General features: G+C 41.3%; 1 protein-coding gene across 2 annotated transcripts in view; it reads left to right on the plus strand.

Moving 5' to 3' along the window:
• The window catches only part of PSPC1 (paraspeckle component 1), a 442,506-nt gene that overhangs the window by 73,383 nt on the left and 344,285 nt on the right, over positions 1-24,838 (plus strand). For both annotated transcript variants that reach the window (XR_008401465.1, XM_053708532.1), the window contains exons 3-4: positions 5,760-5,855; positions 13,396-13,592. Coding sequence is in view for 1 of the 2 variants with exons in the window: in XM_053708532.1 (XP_053564507.1) it covers positions 5,760-5,855; positions 13,396-13,592 (293 nt within the window). In the remaining variant the exon portion in view is untranslated. The remainder of the gene's footprint in view (positions 1-5,759; positions 5,856-13,395; positions 13,593-24,838) is intronic.

Consider the following 24,838-nt stretch of genomic DNA (forward strand, 5'->3'; position numbering starts at 1 on the left):
GACAGATGCCAGCCTTCTGGGCTGGGGTGCAGTCTGGAACTCCCTGAAGGCTCAGGGTTCGTGGACTCAGGAGGCCCTCCTTCCGATAAACATTCTGGAACTAAGAGCGATATTCAATGCTCTTCAGGCTTGGCCTCAGCTAGGTTCATCAGATTTCAGCCGGACAACATCACGACTGTAGCCTATATCAACCATCAGGGGGGAACAAGGAGCCCCCTGGCAATGTTGGAGGTTTCAAAGATAATTCTATGGGCAGAGGTTCACTCTTGCCACCTCTCAGCTATCCATATCCCAGGAGTAGAGAACTGGGAGGCGGACTTTCTAAGTCGGCAGACTTTTCATCCGGGGGAGTGGGAGCTCCATCCGGAGTTATTTGCCCAGCTGATCCAACTTTGGGGCAAACCAGAACTGGATCTCATGGCGTCTCGTCAGAACGCCAAGCTTTCTTGTTACGGGTCCAGGGATCCCAAGGCAGCGCTGATAGATGCTCTAGCAGCTCCCTGGTACTTCAGCCTGGCTTATGTGTTTCCACTGTTTCCTCTGCTCCCTCGTCTGATTGCCAAGATCAAGCAGGAGAGAGCTTCGGTGATCTTGATAGCCCCTGCATGGCCACGCAGGACTTGGTATGCAGATCTGGTGGACATGTCATCCTTTCCACCATGGACTCTGCTGCTAAGGCAGGACCTTCTACTTCAAGGTTCCTTCAAACATCCAAATCTAATTTCTCTACGTCTGACTGCTTGGAGATTGAACGCTTGATTCTATCAAAGCGTGGTTTTTCCGAATCAGTCATTGATACCTTAATTCAGGCTCGAAAGCCTGTCACCAGGATAATCTATCATAAGATATGGTGTAAATATCTTCATTGGTGTGAATCCAAGGGTTACTCATGTAGTAAGGTCAGGATTCCTAGGATATTATCTTTTCTCCAAGAAGGATTGGAGAAGGGATTGTCAGCTAGTTCCTTAAAGGGACAGATTTCTGCTCTGTCTATTCTTTTGCACAAGCGTCTGGCAGATGTTCCAGACGTCCAGGCGTTTTGTCAGTCTTTAGTTAGAATCAAGCCTGTGTTTAAACCTGTTGCTCCGCCATGGAGTTTAAATTTAGTTCTTAAAGTTCTTCAAGGGGTTCCGTTTGAACCTTTGCATTCCATAGATATTAAGCTTTTATCTTGGAAAGTTCTATTTTTAGTAGCTATCTCCTCGGCTCGAAGAGTTTCGGAGTTATCTGCTTTACAGTGTGATTCCCCTTATCTGATTTTCCATGCAGATAAGGTAGTGTTACGTACCAAACCTGGGTTTCTGCCTAAGGTGGTATCTAATAAGAATTTCAATCAGGAGATTGTTGTTCCTTCCCTATGTCTTAATCCTTTTTCAAAGAAGGAACGTCTATTACACAATCTTGATGTGGTTCGTGCTTTAAAGTTTTATTTACAAGCTACGAAAGATTTTCGTCAAACATCTGCTTTGTTTGTTGTCTACTCTGGACAGAGGAGAGGCCAAAAGGCTTCGGCAACTTCTCTTTCCTTTTGGCTAAGAAGCATAATTCGCTTAGCTTATGAGACTGCTGGCCTGCAGCCTCCTGAAAGAATTACAGCTCATTCTACTAGAGCGGTAGCTTCCAAATGGGCTTTTAAAAATGAGGCCTCTGTTGAACAGATTTGTAAGGCGGCGACTTGGTCTTCGTTTCATACCTTTTCTAAATTCTATAAATTTGATACTTTTGCTTCTTCGGAGGCTATTTTTGGGAGAATGGTCTTAAAGGCAGTGGTACCTTGCGTTTAAGTTCCTGCCTTGTCCCTCCCTTCACCCGTGTCCTAAAGCTTTGGTATTGGTATCCCACAAGTAATGGATGAACCCGTGGACTGGATACACCTTTACAAGAGAAAACAAAATTTATGCTTAGCTGATAAATGTATTTCTCTTGTGGTGTATCCAGTCCACGGCCCGCCCTGTCATTTTAAGGCAGGTGTTTTTTATTATTAAACTACAGTCACCACTGCACCCTATAGTTTCTCCTTTTTTTCTTGCTTGTCTTCGGTCGAATGACTGGGGGTGGCAGTTAGGGGTGGAGCTATATAGACAGCTCTGCTGTGGGTGTCCTCTTGCAGCTTCCTGTTGGGAAGGAGAATATCCCACAAGTAATGGATGAACCCGTGGACTGGATACACCACAAGAGAAATAAATTTATCAGGTAAGCATAAATTTAGTTTTTCGCTCCTTTCGGAACTTTAAAGGAGGACCCTCCGCTTCCTCTTCTTCCACAAAGCAGGAAGGGAATTTTACCCAATCTAAGTCAGTCTGGAGACCCAACCAGAATTGGAATAAAGGTAAACAATCCAAAAAGCCTGCTGCTGCTACTAAAACAGCATGAAGGGGCGGCCCCTGATCCGGGACTGGATCTAGTAGGGGGCAGACTCTCTTTCTTCGCCCAGGCTTGGGCAAGAGATGTTCAGGACCCCTGGGCACTAGAAATAGTGACCCATGGTTATTAATTGGAATTAGAGGACTTTCTCCCAAGAGGGAGATTTCATCTTTCAAGATTATCCGTAGACCAGCTAAAAAAAAAAAGGCGTTCTTACGCTGTGTAAAAGACCTTTTTACCATGGGAGTAATTTGTCCCGTTCCAAAATCGGAAAAGGAACAGGGGTTTTACTCAAATCTTTTCGTGGTTCCCAAAAAAGAGGGAACTTTCAGACCCATTTTAGATCTCAAGTGTCTAAACAAGTTTCTCAGAGTCCCATCGTTCAAGATTTAGACTATACGAACAATGTTAGCAATGATCCAGGAGGGTCAATATATGACTACCATGAACTTGAAGGATGCTTACCTTCATATTCCTATCCACAAGGATCATCATCAGTTTCTAAGTTTTGCCTTCCTAGACAAACATCAGTTCGTGGCTCTTCCCTTCGGGTTGGCCACAGCACCCAGAATCTTCACAAAGGTTCTAGGGTCTCTTCTGGCGGTTCTCAGACCGCGAGGCATAGTGGTCGCGCCTTATCTGGACGATATTCTAATCCAGGCGTCCACGTATCAACTGACAAAATCTCACACGGACACAGTGTTGTCTTTACTGAGAACTTACGGTTGGAAGGTGAACATAGAGAAAAGTTCACTAGTTCCACAGACAAGGGTTCCTTTCTTGGGAACTCTGATAGACTTGGTAGACATGAAAATATTTCTGACGGAGGTCAGAAAATCAAAGATTCTAAATACTTGCCGAGCACTTCAGTCCATTCCTCGGCCATCAGTGGCTCAGTGTATGGAGGTAATTGGATTAATGGTAGCGGCAATGGACATCATTTCGTTTGCTCGCTTTCATCTCAGACCACTGCAGCTGTGCATGCTCGGACAGTGGAATAGGGATTATGCGGATTTATCTCCTCAGATAAATCTAGGTCAAGAAACCAGAGACTCTCTTCTTTGGTGGTTGTCGCCGGATCATCTGTCCCAGGGGACTTGTTTCCGCAGACCCTCGTGGGTGATAGTGACAACGGACGCCAGCCTACTGGGCTGGGGTGCAGTCTGGAATTCCCTGACGGCTCAGGGTGTTTTGACTCAGGTGGAGTCTCTACTTCCAATCAATATTCTGGAACTGAGAGCAATATTCAATGCGCTTCAGGCGTGGCCTCAGTTGGCTTCGTCCAAATTCATCAGACTCCAGTCGGACAAAATCACGACTGTAGCATATATCAATCATCATGGGGGAACAAGGAGTTCCTTAGCGATGATAGAAATATCCAAGATAATCCGATGGGGGGAGGCCCACTCTTGTCATCTGTCGGTAATCTACATCCCAGGAGTAGAGAACTGGGAAGCGGATTTTCTAAGCCGACAGACCTTTCATCCGGGGGAGTGGGAACTCCACCCGGAGGTATTTGCCTCACTAATTCGCCAATGGGGCAAACCGGAATTGGATCTGATGGCATTTCGACAGAATGCCAAGCTCCCAAGATACGGATCCAGGTCGAGGGATCCCCAGGCCGAACTGATAGATGCCTTGGCAGTGACTTGGTCGTTCAGCCTAGCTTATGTGTTTCCACTGTTTACTCTCCTTCCACGCGTGATTGCTCGAATCATACAGGATATAGCTTCAGTGATCCTGATAGCGCCTGCGTGGTCACGCAGGACTTGGTATGCGGATCTAGTGGACATGTCCTCTCTGCCACCGTGGAAACTTCCTTTGAGACAGGACCTTCTCATTCAAGGTCCTTTCTAACATCCAAATCTAATTTCTCTGCAGGTGACTGCGTGGAGATTGAACGCTTGATTTTATCAAAGTGGGGATTTTCTGATTAGGTTATCAGTACTTTGATACAGGCTAAAAAGCCTGTCACTAGAAAGATCCATCATAAGATATGGCGTAAATATCTTTATTGGTGTGAATCCAAGGGCTACTCATGGAGTAAAGTTAGGATTCCTAGGATTCTATCCTTTCTCCTAGAAGGATTGGAGAAAGGTTTGTCAGCTAGTTCCTGCGACTTGGTCGTCTCTTCATACTTTTTCCAAATTTTACAAATTTGATACTTTTGCTTCTTCTGAGGTTGTTTTTGGGAGAAAAGTTCTTCAAGCAGTGGTGCCTTCCGTCTCTGTCTTGTCTCTCCCTTTCGTCCGTGTCCTGTTGCTTTGGTATTGTATCCCACAAGTAAGGATGAAATCCGTGGACTCATCATATCTTGTAGAAGAAAAGGAAATTTATGCTTACCTGATAAATTGATTTCTTCTACGATACGACGAGTCCACGGCCCTCCCTGTCAATTTAAGACAGATTATTTATATCTTCAGTCACCTCTGCACTTTTTAGCTTTTCCTTTCTCTTCCTATAACCTTCGGTCGAATGACTGGAGGGGAAGGGAGGAGCTATATATACAGCTCTGCTGTGGTGCTCTTTGCCACTTCCTGTTAGAAGGAGGATAATATCCCACAAGTAAGGATGAAATCCGTGGACTCGTCGTATCGTAGAAGAAATCAATTTATCAAGTAAGCATAAATTTCCCTTTTACCATGCTGAAAAAATTAAATACCTTAGGGCTAAAAATATATAGGGTACCATGGTGCATAGAAAATTATCTCTGGCACAAGGTAAACTATATTGTAATTCTTTTTATGTAAATGCACTTTGATTATTTTTGTCTATAATAATAAATACCAAATTAGTTTAGTTTTGTCTTAAATTTGAGCTAGGTAACTGAAGAGACTGTTGATATAGTACAGTAACAAGTAGAAATATATTGTGTTTTTATATAAATTGTTTTGCCAAATGTGACTTTGAATTAAAATCTTTTACTTTGGTTAACTGATGACTCTAAATTAAAATTTCCTGGTGGTGGCAGTAGTCAGATGTATATAAGTTTGGGTGACACTAAAATGGGATGTTTGTTGTCATTTTCTTGGTCTAGGACAGACTAGAATGATGATTTAGGAACTCCTTGCACCTACTGAACCAAGCCGCAGACTCTCCTGTAGGACCTGTTTGTGACAAATATTTTTAGAGACACATTTTTATTCAAACTAATTTATTCAACTAATTCAATCTTAGGCCTTTTTAAAATTCCCAGCCCTCCAGTTATTCATCTGCTATGCACTTATCTATCACTTCAGTCATATTCCAACAATTATTTAATAATTCGAAGTAAATATACATGATCCTTATCTATATTACATTTATATACAATACATTTAAATCTAGTATTGGCATGTAATGAAGCATATGTTAAAAAGGTTACAATTTTTTTATTCTGTTTTTACTCATTTTAGAACTCCTCGTCCAGTTATTGTGGAACCAATGGAGCAATTTGATGATGAAGATGGCTTACCAGAAAAACTTATGCAGAAGACTCCACAGTATCTGAAGTATGTTGTTTAATATGTATTATCTAACTCAGTACACACAGATACATTAAAAGATTTTAAGTTACAGTCCAAATTTCTTTTAGGCAAGAGGTTCCTAAAATTTAGAACATTTTTATTTATAAAAATATGTATCCTACATACTTTTATATAAATTTGTTTGAAACAATAGAAACATAAAACTGTAAGCAACATGCCTACACACCCACCTTTGGACTCATTCACTCCCCCCCCCCCCCAGTATGTTGACTTTTAATAAACATCTTTTTAAGTGGGAAGCCAGGGCATTATGTTTAGTGGGGTAGTAGATGGTAGATGTTGCTATAATTTGTGAAAGTGGACCATCCTCTTCCAGAATTATAGAGATATGACCTCTTATCCTACCCCTATCCTCTACTCTTTCATACGTTATATTGTTTACTATTCTTCTGAACATTTACCCATTTCTTATTTGTAGTTTACCTTCTCTAGGTAACTGGTTTCTCATTCGGGCCCTTAATCTTGTCACCAGGGCTTCCCTCGTTATGCCCTGGTGTCAGATTTTTACTTTGTTATTAACATTGACCACACTCTTCTTTGTGAGACATGTGGATACATTTAATGCAGTATCCTTACTTGATTTATCTGCTGTATTGCTGAGTTTGAACTGGTAATAAAGTTGAATATGGGTAATAATAAATAGCTGTAGTATAACAGTTTTATTTAAAAGAGGAGGTGTTAACATACACTGCCGTTCAAAAGTCTGGGGTCACTTAGACATTTCCTTATTTTCCATGAAAACATACATGAAATTAGTTTGAATAAGAAATAGTTATTGACAAGTTTAGAAATAATGAATTTTAAGTGAAATAATAAGTGTCCTTCAAACTTTGGTTTTGTCAAAGAATCCTCTATGTGCAGTAATTACAGCCTTTCAGACCTATGCCATTCTAGTTGCTAAGTTGTTGAGGTAATCTAAAGAGATTTCACCCTATACTTCCTGAAGTACCTCCCACAAGTTGGAATGGCTTGATGGGCACTTCTTATGTACCATATGGTCAAGCTGCTCCCACAACAGCTCAGTAGAGTTGAGATTCGGTGACTGCTGGCCACTCCATTAAAGACAGAATATCAGCTGACTGCTTCTTTCCTAAATAATTTTTTGCATAGTTTGGAGCTGTGCTTTGGGTCATTGTCCTGTTGTAGGAGGAAATAGGCTTCAATCAAGCACCGTCCACAGGGCATGGCAATGCAAAATGGAGTGATAGCCTTCCTCCTTCAAGGAATTCAACTCCTGGCCAGTAGGAGGAGGCAAAGAGCACTCCAACAAAGCTGTTAAATGTCACTTCCCTTACCCATAATCCCCAGTCATTCTCTTTGCCTCTGTCAAGGGAGGATGTGCGAAGATGGTGTCTGAAGATATTTAATCCTTTAATGGGTACTTTTCCCTGCAAGCAAGGATTGGGGCTATGCTGTGTCCATGCCAGTCTCTTTTTAGTAAGAGTAATGGTGGCTTTTAGCATTTAGAAGGCGGCGAGGTGGCCCTTGCTTAACCTCTAACATTATTGCTACCCCTATTATAGAAAACCAGGGTTGTTTTTTTTTTCTTCTTTTTCTACAGGTCCCTGATAGGAGTAAATCTGTCACACCCAAGAAGTGTTCCTGTCCTACAGCCGGAGCCACAGGTAAGTGCTTTTTCCTTCTAGGTGGAAGGACAGCACTTTTAGAGGTTAATGCCTTTTTACAGGTTATCATACACCTGGTGGTTCCTTGGGAAGGTCAAATGCTCCCTGGTGGGTTTGAATGACTAATATATCCCTTCATATAGGGATTCATAAAGGACAGAGCAGGTGTAAAACTTTTACGTGCAAGCACTGTGGGACATAAGGGGTTAATAAGATACCCCTTAAGAGACTACTTTACTAGGCTGGTTGTGGGTTTATTCATGACTATGGCATTTTATTTCCTTTAAGGAGTGGTACTTGTCCTTTATTTTAATATATGGGACTTTCGTTAGTGGTTTTGGGATGTTTTTTTTTTTTATCCGGTTATGAGTTGCGCTTTTGTTTCGCGGTGCAGTTGTAAAATCTATCTTGCGCTCACGTGACCGCCGCTCTTCCGCTTCAGTTTTGCTCAGTACGTCGCAGAGTGTGGGAAGCTTACTTTAGCAGCCTTCTTTTCCATATCTTAGGACGGGAAGCTCATTAGGACTTGAATATAGTCTATAGAGAAGTTAGATCGTCTCTGCTCTACTCTGGTGTAGAGTTCTATTTTTTAAATAGTGGGCTCTGTTTCCTGTTTGCCGGAATGTTGAGTGATTTCAGCCCTTAGGGTATGATATCAAGAGGTTGCAAATAAAGTTATTTCCTTAATTTATGGTCTTTATTTATTTTGTCTCAGTTTTTCATTAATTATAATAAATCAAACAGTCATTCAGTGGTATTGTGTTTCCTTCCTATGGACTCTGATCCTGCCTTATCTGCCAATTTTGACATATGTTTATTTTGCTTGGAGGTAACTATTGTTCCTCCTGTGCTATTTTATACCACATGTTTCAATAAAACTGTGTTGTCAAGGGATAAGAATTCCTTTTCCGAGCCTGTAGTTGAGGCCATGCCTCAATTCTTTCCTCTAATGTCTCAAGCGTTATCTGCTTTCACATGCAGTGTCCTGCGGTTCTTCTCAATACATTCCTGGGGATATTTTTTTACCAGGAGATTTTGCTCCACAATTAACTTCTGCAGTCCTGTCAGTCTTTCCGGTGACTGGTAAGCGGAGAGAAAGTCTAGGTCCCAGTCTAAAAGTTCTGACTCCGCTAGGTCTGCACTAGTCGCCCTAACTCGGTTATCTGATGAAGGTAATTCCTCAGCAGATTCTGAGGGAGAAATTTCTGACTATGTGTTTTGTAGAGTAGCAGATCAAGAATGCTGAAACTCCTTAGAAATCTAATAAGCTTAACAGAGTGTTTGATGTTATTCCTTCATCTGTTGAGGATTTTTTCCAGTTACAGACCGGATGACGGAAATTATTGCTCCAGAATGGGAAGAGCCGGACATTCTTTCTTTTTTTGTTTCCTGTTACGGACTCTGTGCGCGACTAGTGGCGCATTGTGCCTAAGGTAGGGGGAGTTCTCTAATCTAATCTGGTCCAGATATCCACTGTTCTATTGAGGATAGTGCGTCCTTTAAGGATTCCATGGATTAGAATCTGAAGGCTTATTTAAAGGGACACTGAACCCAATTTTTTTTCTTTCATGATTCAGATAGAGCATGCAATTTTAAGCAACTTTCTAATTTACTCCTATTAATTTTTATTCATGCTTTTGCTATCTTTATTTGAAAAACAAGAATGTAAGTTTAGAAGCCGGCCCATTTTTGGTTCACAACCTGGGTTGTCCTTGCTGATTGGACAGCAGCAATAAACAAGTGCTGTCCAGGGTCTGAACCAAAAATTAGCTGGCTCCTTAGCTTAGATGCCTTTTTCAAATAAAGATAGCAAGAGAACAAAGAAAAATTGTTAATAGGAGTAAATTAGAAATTTGCTTAACATTGCATGCTCTATCTGAATCCTGAAAGAAAAAAATTGTGTTTAAGCAAGATGTACATTCATTTGGGATTACAGCAGCATCCTATTGGTGCAATGCCTTGTCTGACCTAATTTCAGAAGAGACTAAGATAGAGGAGATCCAGGATAGGATCAGGACTCTATAGATGTCTAATACATTTATCTGTGATACCATTATGCATGTGGTTAGACTGGGAACCAATATCTTCCGCCTTGCAAAGCTCTCTGGTTAAATTATTGGTCTGCAGATATATCTTCCAAGTCCAAAGATGTTATTTGGTCCTGGTTTGGTAAAAATAATTTCCAGTATTCCTGGTGGGAAGGGTTCCTTCCTATCTCAGGACAAGAAGAATAGACCCAAGGGTCGCCAAAATTCTTCATTTTGGCGACCCAAAGTCTTCCTCTCCCAAACTGGAGCTATCCAGGTCCTCATGGAAATCCAGGCAGCCTTGGAACAAGGGGAAGCAAGCCAAGAAGCCTTCCGCTGATTCTAAATCGGCATGAAGGGACCGTCCCCAATACAGTCTTGGATAAGGTGCGGGGCAGGTTTTTCCTTTTTTTTTTTTTCCTTGGGCTTGGATCCGTGATGTCCCAGATCCTTGGCCCCTGGAGGTAGTATCTCAGGTATACAGATTAGGATTAAAGTCTTATCTCCCTTGGGGCAGATTTATCCTGTCAAGGTTATCTGCAAACCAGGTAGAGAGAGGCCTTCTTATAGGACCTTTCTTCACTAGGAGTGATTGTTCCAGTTCCTGTAGAGGAACAGGGTCAAGGATTCTATTCAAATCATTCTCTTTTGTTTAGTTTCCAAAAACGAGGGAAATTTTCGTCTTTCAAAATGGAAACTATTCATTCCATTCTTTCCTTGGTTCAGGAAGGTCAGTTTTTGACTACCATAGAACTGAAGGATGCGTATCTGCATGTTCCCATTCACAGAGAACATCACCATTTCCTTCGGGTTGTCTTTTTGGACAAACATTTCCAATTTGTTGCTCTTCCCTTTAGTCTTGCCACGGCTTGTCAAATCTTTACAAAGTTCCTAGGGCCCCTTTTTGGCGGTGGTCAGATCTCAAGGGATAGCAGTGGGGCCTCATCTGGACGACATCTTTGTTCAAGTGCCATCTTTTCAGTTAGCAAAATCTCATACAGAGATCTTTTTGTCTATTCTTGGTTCCCACAGGTGGAAAGTAAATCTGGAAAAGATTTTCCTAGTGCCAGACACCAGGGTATGTTTCTTAGGAAAGATTATAGACTCTGTTCATTAAGTTTTTTTTCTGACAGAGGTCAGAAGATCCAAACTTCTGGCTTCTTTCCTTTCACTTCAGTCCTCTTCCCGTCCATCTGTGGCTCAGTGTATGGAAGTAAATTGGTCTGATGATTGCTTCCATGGACATCATTCCGTTTGCTTGGTTCCATCTGAGACCACTGCAGTTCTGCATGCTCAGACAATTGAACGGAGACCACTCAGACCTCTCGCAGAAGATAGCTCTGGATCCTCTTTCAAAAGACTCTCTATCTTGGTGGATTTTTCAGGACCATCTGTCTCAGGGTACATGCTTCCTTGGACCATCCTGGGGAATTGTGACCACAGACACCAGCCTTTCAGGCTGGGAAGCAGTTTGGGATTCTCTTAAGGCTCAGGGTCTTTTGACTTGAGAGGAGTCTTCTCTTACCGTAAACATCCTAGAGTTGAGGGCAATTTACAATGCCTTGATAGCCTGGCCTCAAAAAGCTATAGTCCGGTTTATCAGATTTAAATCGGACAATATCACCTCAGTGGCATACATCAATCACCAGGGAGGAACTCGGAATTCCTTAGCAATGAATAAGGTGACTCACATTTTCCAGTGGGCGGAGTCTCACAAATGTCTCCCCTCTGACATCCATATCCCAGGGGTGGAAGCAGGCCTTTCATCCTGGGGATTGGGCTCTCCACCCATTTTCACAATGATAACTCTCAGGTGGGGGGTTCCAGAGTTGGATCTGATGGCGTCACATCTATCCGCCAAGATCCCAAAGTATGTTTCAAGATCAAGAGAGCCTGAAGCCTCTCTGATAGATGCTCTGGCGGTGCCTTTTCAGTCTGGCGTACCTATTCCCCCTCTTGGGTATTGGTTCCCACTAGTAATTGGAATGAAATCATGGACTCTCCATGCCTTATGAAAGAAAACAAAACGTATGCTTACCTGATAAATTTCTTTCTTTCCGGGCATGGAGAGTCCACGACCGCCCTTATTTACATTTAAGACGGATAATTTTTGGTAAAACCTCAGGCACCTCTATGCCCTTGTGTTATCTTCTCTTTCCATTTTCCTTCGGCCGAATGACTGGGGATTATGGGTAAGGGAAGTGACGCTTAACAGCTCTGCTGGGGTGCTCTTTGCCGCCTCCTGCTGGCCAGGAGTTGAATTCTCACTAGTAATTAGAAGGAAATAGTAGACTCTCCATGCCCGGAAAGAAATTTATCAGGTAAGCATACATTTTGTTTTTCTTTCAAAAACAAGTAAATGTCCAAGTGACCCCAAACTTTTAAATGCCAGTGTATAGCACAGATACATTCTGGCTGTGGCATATTGCAGCAGCCAAAATATTGCAGCAATATTCTGACTTGAGAGCCAAATACATATTTTTTTCACAGCTGTACTGTGCATTCCAATAATTGTTCAAAGGACCTGTTATTCTATAAGAGGCAGAGCCTAGAAAAATATATGGTGGGGTTTTAGATGGTCGGATCGGAGTTGGATAACTTGAGTGGTTTGTTGGGGGAATTTGGTTGTTTAGGGCTATAAGGTTACCCGATGGTTGGAGACAGTGCTGGGGCTGTCTGGGACAGTTGGGTAAACACCTTGATATTTTTGTATAAAGTGTTTAGTTATGCATGATGAAACAACATTGCAGTATACTTTTTATTTATTTTAGTTTTCTTTTTATTTCATTTCTAATTCTCAGAACTTGAAATGCACCCTAGTGAATTATCAAGGCCAACTCTGCTACATGTCTTTCCCTAATTGAATGAATATATATATATATATATATATATATATATATATATATATATATATATATATATATATATATATAATATAATATATTATATATATATACACACACACACACACACGTCCTTTACCTAGCACTCTCGTTTGTTATACAATTGCCCAGGTGCGGTGCATAAATACACATGTGGATCAAAAATAGAGACCGCACTCATAGGTCTTAATCAATACACCTTAGTGACTTTTAATATCAGTAACGTTTCGGGGTTTCCCCCTTTATCAAACATGTTAGATAAAGGGGGAAACCCCGAAATGTTACTGATATTAAAAGTCACTAAGGTGTATTAAGACCTATGAGTGCGGTCTCTATTTTTATATATATAATGTTCTGTTCTGCTGAGGAGAGAATTACAAAGTGTTTACTGTTTTTACATAAACAGGTTAGCATTTTGACATGCAGAATTAAAGCTCTCCCACGTACTGCAGTCTTTAGGAGAGCTGATTCTGCCTATTAAACAGCATCAATCTCCCCTGCACATTATGAATATTAATGAAAATGCTTATGTCTGCATGAAGACTAGAAATGCAGCTTTATACTATCACTTCTCCCGCTTCAGTACAGAGCATTTTCACAAGCAGAAACCACAAATCTGCACCATGGCCAAAATGTAAAGACGCCTGAAACATCTGTGATAAATGAGCACTGGGTTACACACATGCAACTTGTCATGGGCTCTCCAGATGTAATCAGCTAGCTCCCAGTAGTGCATTGCTGTTTTTGCAAAGATTTAACACAGTTAAAGGGACATTGTACACTAGATCTTTCTTTGCATAAATGTCTTTTAGATGATCCATTTATATAGCCTATTCGGGGGTGTATTTATCTATAAATGTCTATTACATGCAGTTACATGAAAATTGGTGTACGCTGTCCCTTTAAATGCAAGCAACAGTAAAATGTACTAACACAGATCATTATCTTTTTGCACTATGTTATTTTTTAGAGAGAGGGAGGAACCACCACGTTTTGCACAACCAGGCACATTTGAATTTGAATATTCCTCCCGATGGAAAGCACTTGATGAGATGGAGAAGCAGCAGAGAGAACAGGTTGACAGGAACATCAGAGAAGCTAAAGAAAAACTGGAGTCTGAAATGGAAGCTGCTCGGCATGAGCATCAGTTGATGCTTATGAGACAAGGTAAGAAGTTTTGTAAGGTAATCAATACATTGTGGTCAAGTGAATGACCTTTCCTTTTCAGGAATCCTATTTAATGCTCTATGAATGTTGTTTTTTCATCACTACACCTGATATTTTAAGGGATACTGTACTAATTGGCAATAATCCATATGAAAGATCCTCATTAAACATGTTGACAAATTGTTTTGCTTGAAAATGAGAAGTAAATGCTGTTTAAATGTAAAGGGACTGTGTACACACACAATATGGGCTATTTAAATAAATCTTTAGGTGTAGATAAAGTTTATAATTTACTTCAGGGTTCGACTAACACAGTAGCTAGGGAGCCACCAGCTCCTAGAATTTTTCCACTGGCTTCTAACTTTTTGGGTTATTCTTTATATACAAATACCACTGTCTGGCTCCTAAATATTCTTACTGGCTCAGTGGCTCCTAAATTTTAAACAGAATTGTCAACCCCTGATTTACATCCATTACCTATTTCTCCAACATAGGTGTGTCCGGTCCACGGCGTCATCCTTACTTGTGGGATATTCTCTTCCCCAACAGGAAATGGCAAAGAGCCCAGCAAAGCTGGTCACATGATCCCTCCTAGGCTCCGCCTTCCCCAGTCATTCTCTTTGCCGTTGTACAGGCAACATCTCCACGGAGATGGCTTAGAGTTTTTTAGTGTTTAACCTTTGACTCCTCCTTGGAGTCTCAATTTAGTTCTTTCAGTTCTTCAGGGGGTTCCGTTTGAACCCTTACATTCCGTTGATATTAAGTTATTATCTTGGAAAGTTTTGTTTTTGGTTGCAATTTCTTCTGCTAGAAGAGTTTCAGAATTATCTGCTCTGCAGTGTTCTCCTCCTTATCTGGTGTTCCATGCAGATAAGGTGGTTTTACGTACTAAACCTGGTTTTCTTCCGAAAGTTGTTTCTAACAAAAACATTAACCAGGAGATAGTCGTGCCTTCTTTGTGTCCGAATCCAGTTTCAAAGAAGGAACGTTTGTTGCACAATTTGGATGTTGTTCGTGCTCTAAAATTCTATTTAGATGCTACAAAGGATTTTAGACAAACATCTTCCTTGTTTGTTGTTTATTCTGGTAAAAGGAGAGGTCAAAAAGCAACTTCTACCTCTCTCTCTTTTTGGATTAAAAGCATCATCAGATTGGCTTATGAGACTGCCGGACGGCAGCCTCCTGAAAGAATCACAGCTCATTCCACTAGGGCTGTGGCTTCCACATGGGCCTTCAAGAACGAGGCTTCTGTTGATCAGATATGTAAGGCAGCGACTTGGTCTTCACTGCACACTTTTACTAAATTTTACAAGTTTGATACTTTTGCTTCTTCTGAGGCTATTTTTGGGAGAAAGGTTTTGCAAGCCGTGGTGCCTTCCATCTAGGTGACCTGATTTGCTCCCTCCCTTCATCCGTGTCCTAAAGCTTTGGTATTGGTTCCCACAAGTAAGGATGACGCCGTGGACCGGACACACCTATGTTGGAGAAAACAGAATTTATGTTTACCTGATAAATTACTTTCTCCAACGGTGTGTCCGGTCCACGGCCCGCCCTGGTTTTTTAATCAGGTCTGATAATTTATTTTCTTTAACTACAGTCACCACGGTATCATATGGTTTCTCCTATGCAAATATTCCTCCTTTACGTCGGTCGAATGACTGGGGAAGGCGGAGCCTAGGAGGGATCATGTGACCAGCTTTGCTGGGCTCTTTGCCATTTCCTGTTGGGGAAGAGAATATCCCACAAGTGGACCGGACACACCGTTGGAGAAAGTAATTTATCAGGTAAACATAAATTCTGTTTTTGCTTTTACTGCATGTGCATACGTTCGTAATACAGACTAATTAGAGAGCTAGGTTTTTCCCTCCCTTTCTAACTAGCGTGCTGACATCCCTAGATCCCTCATGCTGGAACGGTCTAATGTGTTATGCAATGGAGCTGCAAAAATACTCACAAAGCAGCTTAACTTAACTAATCTTCTCTTCTGAGCTCCAGATGTTTGACGATTTGTGCAGCCTTGACGAAAAATGCAATCATATGCAAACAAATAGCCAAGTCTATCGATCAGTGCTACCCTATGGAAAAATGCTACCTTAAGACTACGTAGCATATTTCAAGGCAGCACAAATAGTCAGAGCACATTTTAGAGAACAACAATTTTTACTGTAAACCAGGTGTCTAATGGGTTAAGAGCCGCCAGTTTTACATCAAGGACAGACAACGATTTAAGCTTTTATAGATTGCATTGGGGTATATTATGGGATATTTTACTGCATATACACTGGGATCATACACCAGAAAAACAGGTATAGAGTGCATCCATTAATATTGTACTACATGTTAATATAATCACACTTTAGATAATTATCTCAGAATAATGTTAACTATTGTAAAATCATTGTCTCAAAGGCTATACTTAGACATACTGTGAAAAAGGGATGACAATAGATACCACAGACCACTTCAGCCTATTCTAGACCTTAAAGGGACAGTATACACTCATTTTCATATAACTGCATGCAATAGACACTACTATAAAGAATAAGATGCACAGATACTGATATAAAAATCCAGTATAAAATGGTTTAAAAACGTACTTAAAAGCTTTCAGTGTAGCTCTGTTGAAAAGGTAGTTGGAAAGCCCACTGCAAGTGGGAAATAAGACACTCCCCCCCCCCCCTCTTTTGCATATGAAAAGACCCTTTACACAAACAGGAGCTGGAGAAGGTAGCTGACGGTATTCAAATAAAACTTTGGGGCTTGGTTAGGAGTCTGAAAATCAGAGCAATGTTATTTAAAAATAAGCAAAATTATAAATTAAAAAAAAACAAAAAACTTTATGGGCTTTATAAATAGATAATCTACAAAACATTTATGCAAAGAAAAAATGAGTGTATAATGGCCCTTTAAGGGGCAGGTCTCCCCAGGTGCGCTGTGATTGGTTGTGACTTCACGTGCAGGGGCGTTGCATGTATTGTCATATTACCCATCCTTTTAACTCAGAAAACAATGTGCAAAATTTATATCACTGTGTGATCCTCCTCGATAACAGGCTGACAGTCTGTCTATGTCCGCTCTATCGATCCTGTTACTTCAGCTTGTGGATTAAGCCGTGTTGGGGTCAGGTGAGCAGTGAAGACCTAGGACATAAGCTTGCATTGGACTTGATGCACCGAAATGGAAATTCTGGACCGAAACCGAATCCGAAAATCCGTGATGCACTTGGCCGAAAACCGAAACGGTTACCGAAAATGTATTTTTTCAAATTATTTTCAAATTAGTTTTTTTTTAGTTTTTTTTTTTTGCATAATTAGAGCCAATAAAAAAAGCCCACACTTTTATTGAAAGTAACACACTGAAATTGGACAAAAATATCTTAAAACAATAATATGCTACACAATAATTTTACCAAGAAAAAAAAATAAAAAGGCAAAAAATGCAATTTTCGGCCAAAATGTTTCTGCGACCAAAATTTTGGTGCATCCCTATTTAAAACAATTATAAATATCAATATACTGTATTATTCTTCATTTAGTTCTATGTAACAGAATCATATTTAACAGGTTTTTTTTACTAATTATCCAAATAAAGTATAGTCTTAGAAAACTCATTATATGCAGAACAGTAAGTCAAGTAATAAACTTAAACAGCAGTTCTAGGCTAGCATCAAATTTTAAACATGCTACACAATAATTTTACCGAAAATAAAAGGCAAAAAAACCGAAATAGCCAAAAATGCCATTTTCGTTCGAAACTTTCTGCGGCCGAAATTTCGGTGCATCCCTAGTTGGACTGGACCCACGTAACCTCAATGCGTTTCCTCTGGTAACGGCCAGACTTTATCAAGAGGGTATCCACTACAGTTCAGATTCTATTCTACCCCAGACACACCAGACTTTAAGGGTACTTTGCATATGATCTCAAGACTTTATTAGTATGCAGGTTCAATTGTTTGTTTGGGATAAGATATTGGGTATTGTGATTCGATAGATCAACAGGTCACTGGTTAATAAGACCTTTTTACATTTATTTCTCCTGTTGAATCTCATGCTTCACAGTAGGGCTGCACGATTAATCGTGAATGCGATTTTGAACCGCGATTAATCGCCACAGTTTTAAAACCGCGAGAGTACACGATTTTGGGAGAAAAAAAAATACTCTGTTCGTCATGAAAACTGAGGCGGAAGAGGGAGGATGAGAGGCGGACCAGTGTGTGTCCGTGGGCGGACATGAGAATGCCCGCAAAACTGCCATTTTTGCAGAGTGTGTGGGAGCAACAGGCATTCATCTGGGAATGGTGTTGCGGTGGTGTTGCAGTGGGACATCTCAAAGTTGTGAGCAATAAAGAAGTATATTGAAGAATAAGAGTATTGTACAAAAATGTTAAAGTGCCTTAATTACTTTTTCTCCAACATAGGTGTGTCCGGTCCACGGCGTCATCCTTACTTGTGGGATATTCTCTTCCCCAACAGGAAATGGCAAAGAGCCCAGCAAAGCTGGTCACATGATCCCTCCTAGGCTCCGCCTACCCCAGTCATTCTCTTTGCCGTTGTACAGGCAACATCTCCACGGAGATGGCTTAGAGTTTTTTAGTGTTTAACTGTAGTTTTTATTATTCAATCAAGAGTTTGTTATTTTAAAATAGTGCTGGTATGTACTATTTACTCAGAAACAGAAAAGAGATGAAGATTTCTGTTTGTATGAGGAAAATGATTTTAGCACCGTAACTAAAATCCATGGCTGTTCCACACAGGACTGTTGAGAGCAATTAACTTCAGTTGGGGGAACAGTGTGCAGTCTCTTACTGCTTGAGGTATGACACATTCTAACAAGACGATGTAATGCTGGAAGCTGTCATTTTCCCTATGGGATCCGGTAAGCCATGTTTATTAAGATAGTAAATAAGGGCTTCACAAGGGCTTATTAAGACTGTAGACTTTTTCTGGGCTAAATCGATTCATTATTAACACATATTTAGCCTTGAGGAATCATTTATTCTGGGTATTTTGATATGATTATATCGGCAGGCACTGTTTTTGACACCTTATTCTTTAGGGGCTTTCCCTAATCATAGTCAGAGCCTCATTTTCGCGCCGGTATGGCGCACTTGTTTTTGAGGACAGCATGGCATGCAGCTGCATGTGTGTGGAGCTCTGATACATAGAAAAGTCTTTCTGAAGGCATCATTTGGTATCGTATTCCCCTTTGGGCTTGGTTGGGTCTCAGCAAAGCAGATTCCAGGGACTGTAAAGGGGTTAAATATAAAAACGGCTCCGGTTCCGTTATTTTAAGGGTTAAAGCTTCCAAATTTGGTGTGCAATACTTTTAAGGCTTTAAGACACTGTGGTGAAATTTTGGTGAATTTTGAACAATTCCTTCATACTTTTTCGCAATTGCAGTAATAAAGTGTGTTTAGTTTAAAATTTAAAGTGACAGTAACGGTTTTATTTTAAAACGTTTTTTGTGCTTTGTTATTAAGTTTATGCCTGTTTAACATGTCTGAACTACCAGATAGATTGTGTTCTGACTGTGGGGAAACCAAGGTTCCTTCTCATTTAACTATATGTATTTTATGTCATAAAAAATTTTAGTAAAAATGATGCCCAAGATGATTCCTCAAGTGAGGGGAGTAAGCATGGTACTGCATCATCCCCTCCTTCGTCTACACCAGTCTTGCCCATACAGGAGGCCCCTAGTACATCTAGTGCGCCAATACTCCTTACTATGCAACATTTAACGGCTGTAATGGATAATTCTATCAAAAACATTTTAGCCAATATGCCCACTTATCAGCGAAAGCGCGACTGCTCTGTTTTAGAAAATTCTGTAGAGCATGAGAACGCTGATGATATGGTTTCTGAAGGGCCCCTACACCAGTCTGAGGGGGCCAGGGAGGTTTTGTCTGAGGGAGAAATTTCAGATTCAGGAAACATTTCTCAACAAGCTGAACCTGATGTGATTACTTTTAAATTTAAGTTGGAACATCTCCGCGCTCTGCTTAAGGAGGTGTTATCCAATTTGGATGATTGTGATTATCTGGTCATTCCAGAACCACTATGTAAAATGGAAAAGTTCTTAGAGGCCCCGGGGCCCCCCGAAGCTTTTCCTATATCCAAGCGGGTGGCGTACATTGTTAGTAAAGAATGGGACAGGCCCGGTATACCTTTAGTACCTCCCCCCATATTTATAAAATTGTTTTCCTATAGTCGACCCCAGAAAGGACTGATGGCAGACAGTCCCCAAGGTCGAGGGGGCGGTTTCTACTCTACACAAGCGCGCCACTATACCCATAGAAGATAGTTGTGCTTTCCAAGATCCTATGGATAAAAAATTAGAAGGTCTGCTAAAGATGTTTGTTCAGCAAGGTTCCCTTCTACAACCAATTGCATGCATTGTCCCTGTCACTGCAGCCGCGTGTTTCTAGTTTGATGAGCTAGGAAAGGCGATTATTAGTAATTCTTCTTCTTATGAGGAGATTATGGACAGAATTCGTGCTCTTAAATTGGCTAATTCTTTCACCCTAGACGCCACCTTGCAATTGGCTAGGTTAGCGGCGAAAAAATTCTGGGTTTGCTATTGTGGCGCAGAGCGCTTTGGTTAAAATCTTGGGCAGCGGATGCGTCTTCCAAGAACAAATTGCTTGACATTCCTTTCAAGGGGAAAACACTCTTTGGCCCTGACTTGAAAGAGATTATCTCTGATATCACTGGGGGCAAGGGCCACGCCCTTCCTCAGGATAGGTCTTTTCAAGACCAAAAATAAACCTAAGTTTCGTCCCTTTCGCAGAAACGGATCAGCCCCAAGGGCTACGTCCTCTAAGCAGGAAGGTAATACTTCTCAAGCCAATCCAGCCTGGAGACCTATGCAAGGCTGGAACAAAGGAAAGCAGGCCAGGAAACCTGCCACTGCTACCAAGACAGCATGAAATGCGGGCCCCCGATCCGGGACCGGATCTGGTGGGGGGCAGACTCTCTCTCTTCGCTCAGGCTGGGGCAAGAGATGTTCTGGATCCTTGGGCGCTAGAAATAGTCTCCCAAGGTTATTCTCTGGAGTTCAAGGGGCTTCCTCCAAGGGGGAGGTTCCACAGGTCTCAGTTGTCTTCAGACCACATAAGAAGACAGGCATTCTTACATTGGGTAGAAGACCTGCTAAAAATGGGAGTGATTCATCCTGTTCCATTAGGAGAACAAGGGATGGGGTTCTACTCCAATCTGTTCATAGTTCCCAAAAAAGAGGGAACGTTCAGACCAATCTTAGATCTCAAGATCTTGAACAAGTTTCTCAAGGTTCCATCATTCAAGATGGAAACCATTCGAACACTTCTTCCTTCCATCCAGGAAGGTCAATTCATGACCAAGGTGGATTTCAAGGATGCGTATCTACATATTCCTATCCACAAGGAACATCATCGGTTCCTAAGGTTTGCATTCCTGGACAAGCATTTCCAGTTCGTGGCGTTTTCTTTCGGATTAGCCACTGCTCCTAGGATTTTCTCATAGGTACTAGGGTCCCTTCTGGCGGTGCTAAGACCAAGGGGCATTGCTGTAGTACCTTACTTGGACGACATTCTGATTCGAGCGTCGTCCCTTCCTCAAGTAAAGGCTCACACGGACATTGTCCTGGCCTTTCTCAGATCTCACGGATGGAAAGTGAACGTGGAAAAGAGTTCTCTATCTCCGTCAACGAGGGTTCCCTTCTTGGGAACTATAATAGACTCCTTAGAAATGAGGATTTTTCTGACAGAAGCCAGAAAAACAAAACTTCTAGACTCTTGTCGGATACTTCATTCCGTTCCTCTTCCTTCCATAGCGCAGTGCATGGAAGTGATAGGTTTGATGGTAGCGGCAATGGACATAGTTCCTTTTGTGCGCATTCATCTAAGACCATTACAACTGTTCATGCTCAGTCAGTGGAATGGGGACTATTCAGACTTGTCTCCGAAGATACAAGTAAATCAGAGGACCAGAGACTCATTCCGTTGGTGGCTGTCCCTGGACAACCTGTCACAAGGGATGACCTTCCGCAGACCAGAGTGGGTCATTGTCACGACCGACGCCAGTCTGATGGGCTGGGGCGCGGTCTGGGGATCCCTGAAAGCTCAGGGTCTTTGGTCTCGGGTAGAATCTCTTCTACCGATAAATATTCTGGAACTGAGAGCGATATTCAATGCTCTCAAAGCTTGGCCTCAGCTAGCGAGGGCCAAGTTCATACATCAACCATCAGGGGGGAACAAGGAGTTCCCTAGCGATGGAAGAAGTGACCAAAATCATTCTATGGGCGGAGTCTCACTCCTGCCACCTGTCTGCTATCCACATCCCAGGAGTGGAAAATTGGGAAGCGGATTTTCTGAGTCGTCAGACATTGCATCCGGGGGAGTGGGAACTCCATCCGGAAATCTTTGCCCAAGTCACTCAACCGTGGGGCATTCCAGACATGGATCTGATGGCCTCTCGTCAGAACTTCAGAGTTCCTTACTACGGGTACAGATCCAGGGATCCCAAGGCGGCTCTAGTGGATGCACTAGTAGCACCTTGGACCTTCAAACTAGCTTATGTGTTCCCGCCGTTTCCTCTCATCCCCAGGCTGGTAGCCAGGATCAATCAGGAGAGGGCGTCGGTGATTTTGATAGCTCCTGCGTGGCCACGCAGGACTTGGTATGCAGATCTGGTGAATATGTCATCGGCTCCACCATGGAAGCTACCTTTGAGACGAGACCTTCTTGTTCTAGGTCCGTTCGACCCACTCCAGCTGACTGCTTGGAGATTGAACGCTTGATCTTATCAAAGCGAGGGTTCTCAGATTCTGTTATTAATACTCTTGTTCAGGCCTGAAAGCCTGTAACCAGAAAAATTACCACATAATTTGGTATATCTGTTGGTGTGAATCTGCAGGATTCCCTTGGGACAAGGTTAAGATTCCTAAGAGTCTATCCTTCCTTCGAGAAGGATTGGAAAAAGGATTATCTGCAAGTTCCTTGATGGGACAGATTTCTGCCTTGTCTGTGTTACTTCACTAAAAGCTGGCAGCTGTGCCAGATGTTCTAGCCTTTGTTCAGGCTCTGGTTAGAATCAAGCCTGTTTACAAAATTTTGACTCCTCCTTGGAGTCTCAACCTAGTTCTTTCAGTTCTTCAGGGGGTTCCGTTTGAACCCTTACATTCCGTTGATATTAAGTTATTATCTTGGAAAGTTTTGTTTTTGGTTGCAATTTCTTCTGCTAGAAGAGTTTCAGAATTATCTGCTCTGCAGTGTTCTTCTCCTTATCTGGTGTTCCATGCAGATAAGGTGGTTTTGCGTACTAAACCTGGTTTTCTTCCAAAAGTTGTTTCTAACAAAAACATTAACCAGGAGATAGTTGTGCCTTCTTTGTGTCCTAATCCAGTTTCAAAGAAGGAACGTTTGTTGCACAACTTGGATGTAGTTCGTGCTCTCAAATTTTACTTAGCAGCTACTAGGGATTTCAGACAAACTTTGTTTTTGTTTGTTGTTTATTCTGGTAAACGGAGAGGTCAAAAAGCAACTTCTACCTCTCTCTCCTTCTGGATTAAAAGCATTATCCGATTGGCTTATGAGACTGCCGGACGGCAGCCTCCTGAAAGAATCACAGCTCACTCCACTAGGGCTGTGGCTTCCACATGGGCCTTCAAGAACGAGGCTTCTGTTGATCAGATATGTAAGGCAGCGACTTGGTCTTCACTGCACATTTTTTCTAAATTTTACAAATTTGATACTTTTGCTTCTTCTGAGGCTATTTTTGGGAGAAAGGTTTTGCAAGCCGTGGTGCCTTCCATTTAGGTGACCTGATTTGCTCCCTCCCTTCATCCGTGTCCTAAAGCTTTGGTATTGGTTCCCACAAGTAAGGATGACGCCGTGGACCGGACACACCTATGTTGGAGAAAACAGAATTTATGTTTACCTGATAAATTACTTTCTCCAACGGTGTGTCCGGTCCACGGCCCGCCCTGGTTTTTTTAATCAGGTCTGATAATTTATTTTCTTTAACTACAGTCACCACGGTAACATATGGTTTCTCCTATGCAAATATTCCTCCTTAACGTCGGTCGAATGACTGGGGTAGGCGGAGCCTAGGAGGGATCATGTGACCAGCTTTGCTGGGCTCTTTGCCATTTCCTGTTGGGGAAGAGAATATCCCACAAGTAAGGATGACGCCGTGGACCGGACACACCGTTGGAGAAAGTAATTTATCAGGTAAACATAAATTCTGTTTTTTTCTTTTAACTTCTGTGACGCATAACATTGAGTTTGATTACATTTTACAATATATTGTAATAATATATGTTCATTAAGGTTTGCTTGCTTGTAGGATGTATTGTGAATTGTAAATAATAATATATTCAAAATTATGTTACAAAATATATAAATTTAATTATATAGTTATATTTATTTAATATATAATTTTGTTGAGTGAGTGTACTAGATTCCCAGAAGATAGATCATTAATCACATAGTGGTGCAGGGCACAACCCTTTTTTTTTAAATGATATTTTCCCTCTAATTATAAGTGCTGTTAATTTTAAATGTACAATACATTACCATTACCCTCCCTTATTATACCAATTTGCAGTCCAGCAGTGTACCATAATCCATAACACAAATGATTTTTTAGAATTAATCAAAAATGATCTATTCTGCAATTTATGTTCCCATAAAAGTAATTTTTGTTTAATTTATCATTGCTGCTAGGCTAGTGCTGCAACATTAAAAAATAATTAATGCATTTTGGTGAGCCAAAATATCCAAAATAGCATGATGCTTAAATGTGCAATCTGCATTCATTGTGTCAGATGTGCAATGCCCTATTAACCTGTCCATGTGCATCCACAAAATAGCAGCCCTGAATTAATTTTGTTTAACCAATTGTGTTTAAGAAATAAGAAAATAGCTAAGCTAATATAAGTCAATTCAATTGCGAATGTTGTTTAAAATTGCATGCTCTATTGCTCATGATTGATTCAGAACATAAAATAAATTAATTAAATGAAGAGTTTTTTTGTTTGTTTTTTACTAGAAGTCTCTCCCAGTCCATTAGTTTCTGTGACTGTGTTTGTTGTCTTTCCAAAAAGAAGAACTTGTCTCCCCTGACCACCCCTATTCTAGTCTATTTTTTCCTCCCTCCCACCACCTTATTCTAAAAATCTTTCATGTTCATTGTTCAATCAACAGCAAAGACTGCATGTGTGTCGTCTCCTACTAGTATCAAGTTCACCAAAGTCAGCCAACAGCTGCT

Source organism: Bombina bombina, chromosome 3 (assembly GCF_027579735.1).
Source record: "Bombina bombina isolate aBomBom1 chromosome 3, aBomBom1.pri, whole genome shotgun sequence".
NCBI classification, from domain to species: domain Eukaryota; kingdom Metazoa; phylum Chordata; class Amphibia; order Anura; family Bombinatoridae; genus Bombina; species Bombina bombina.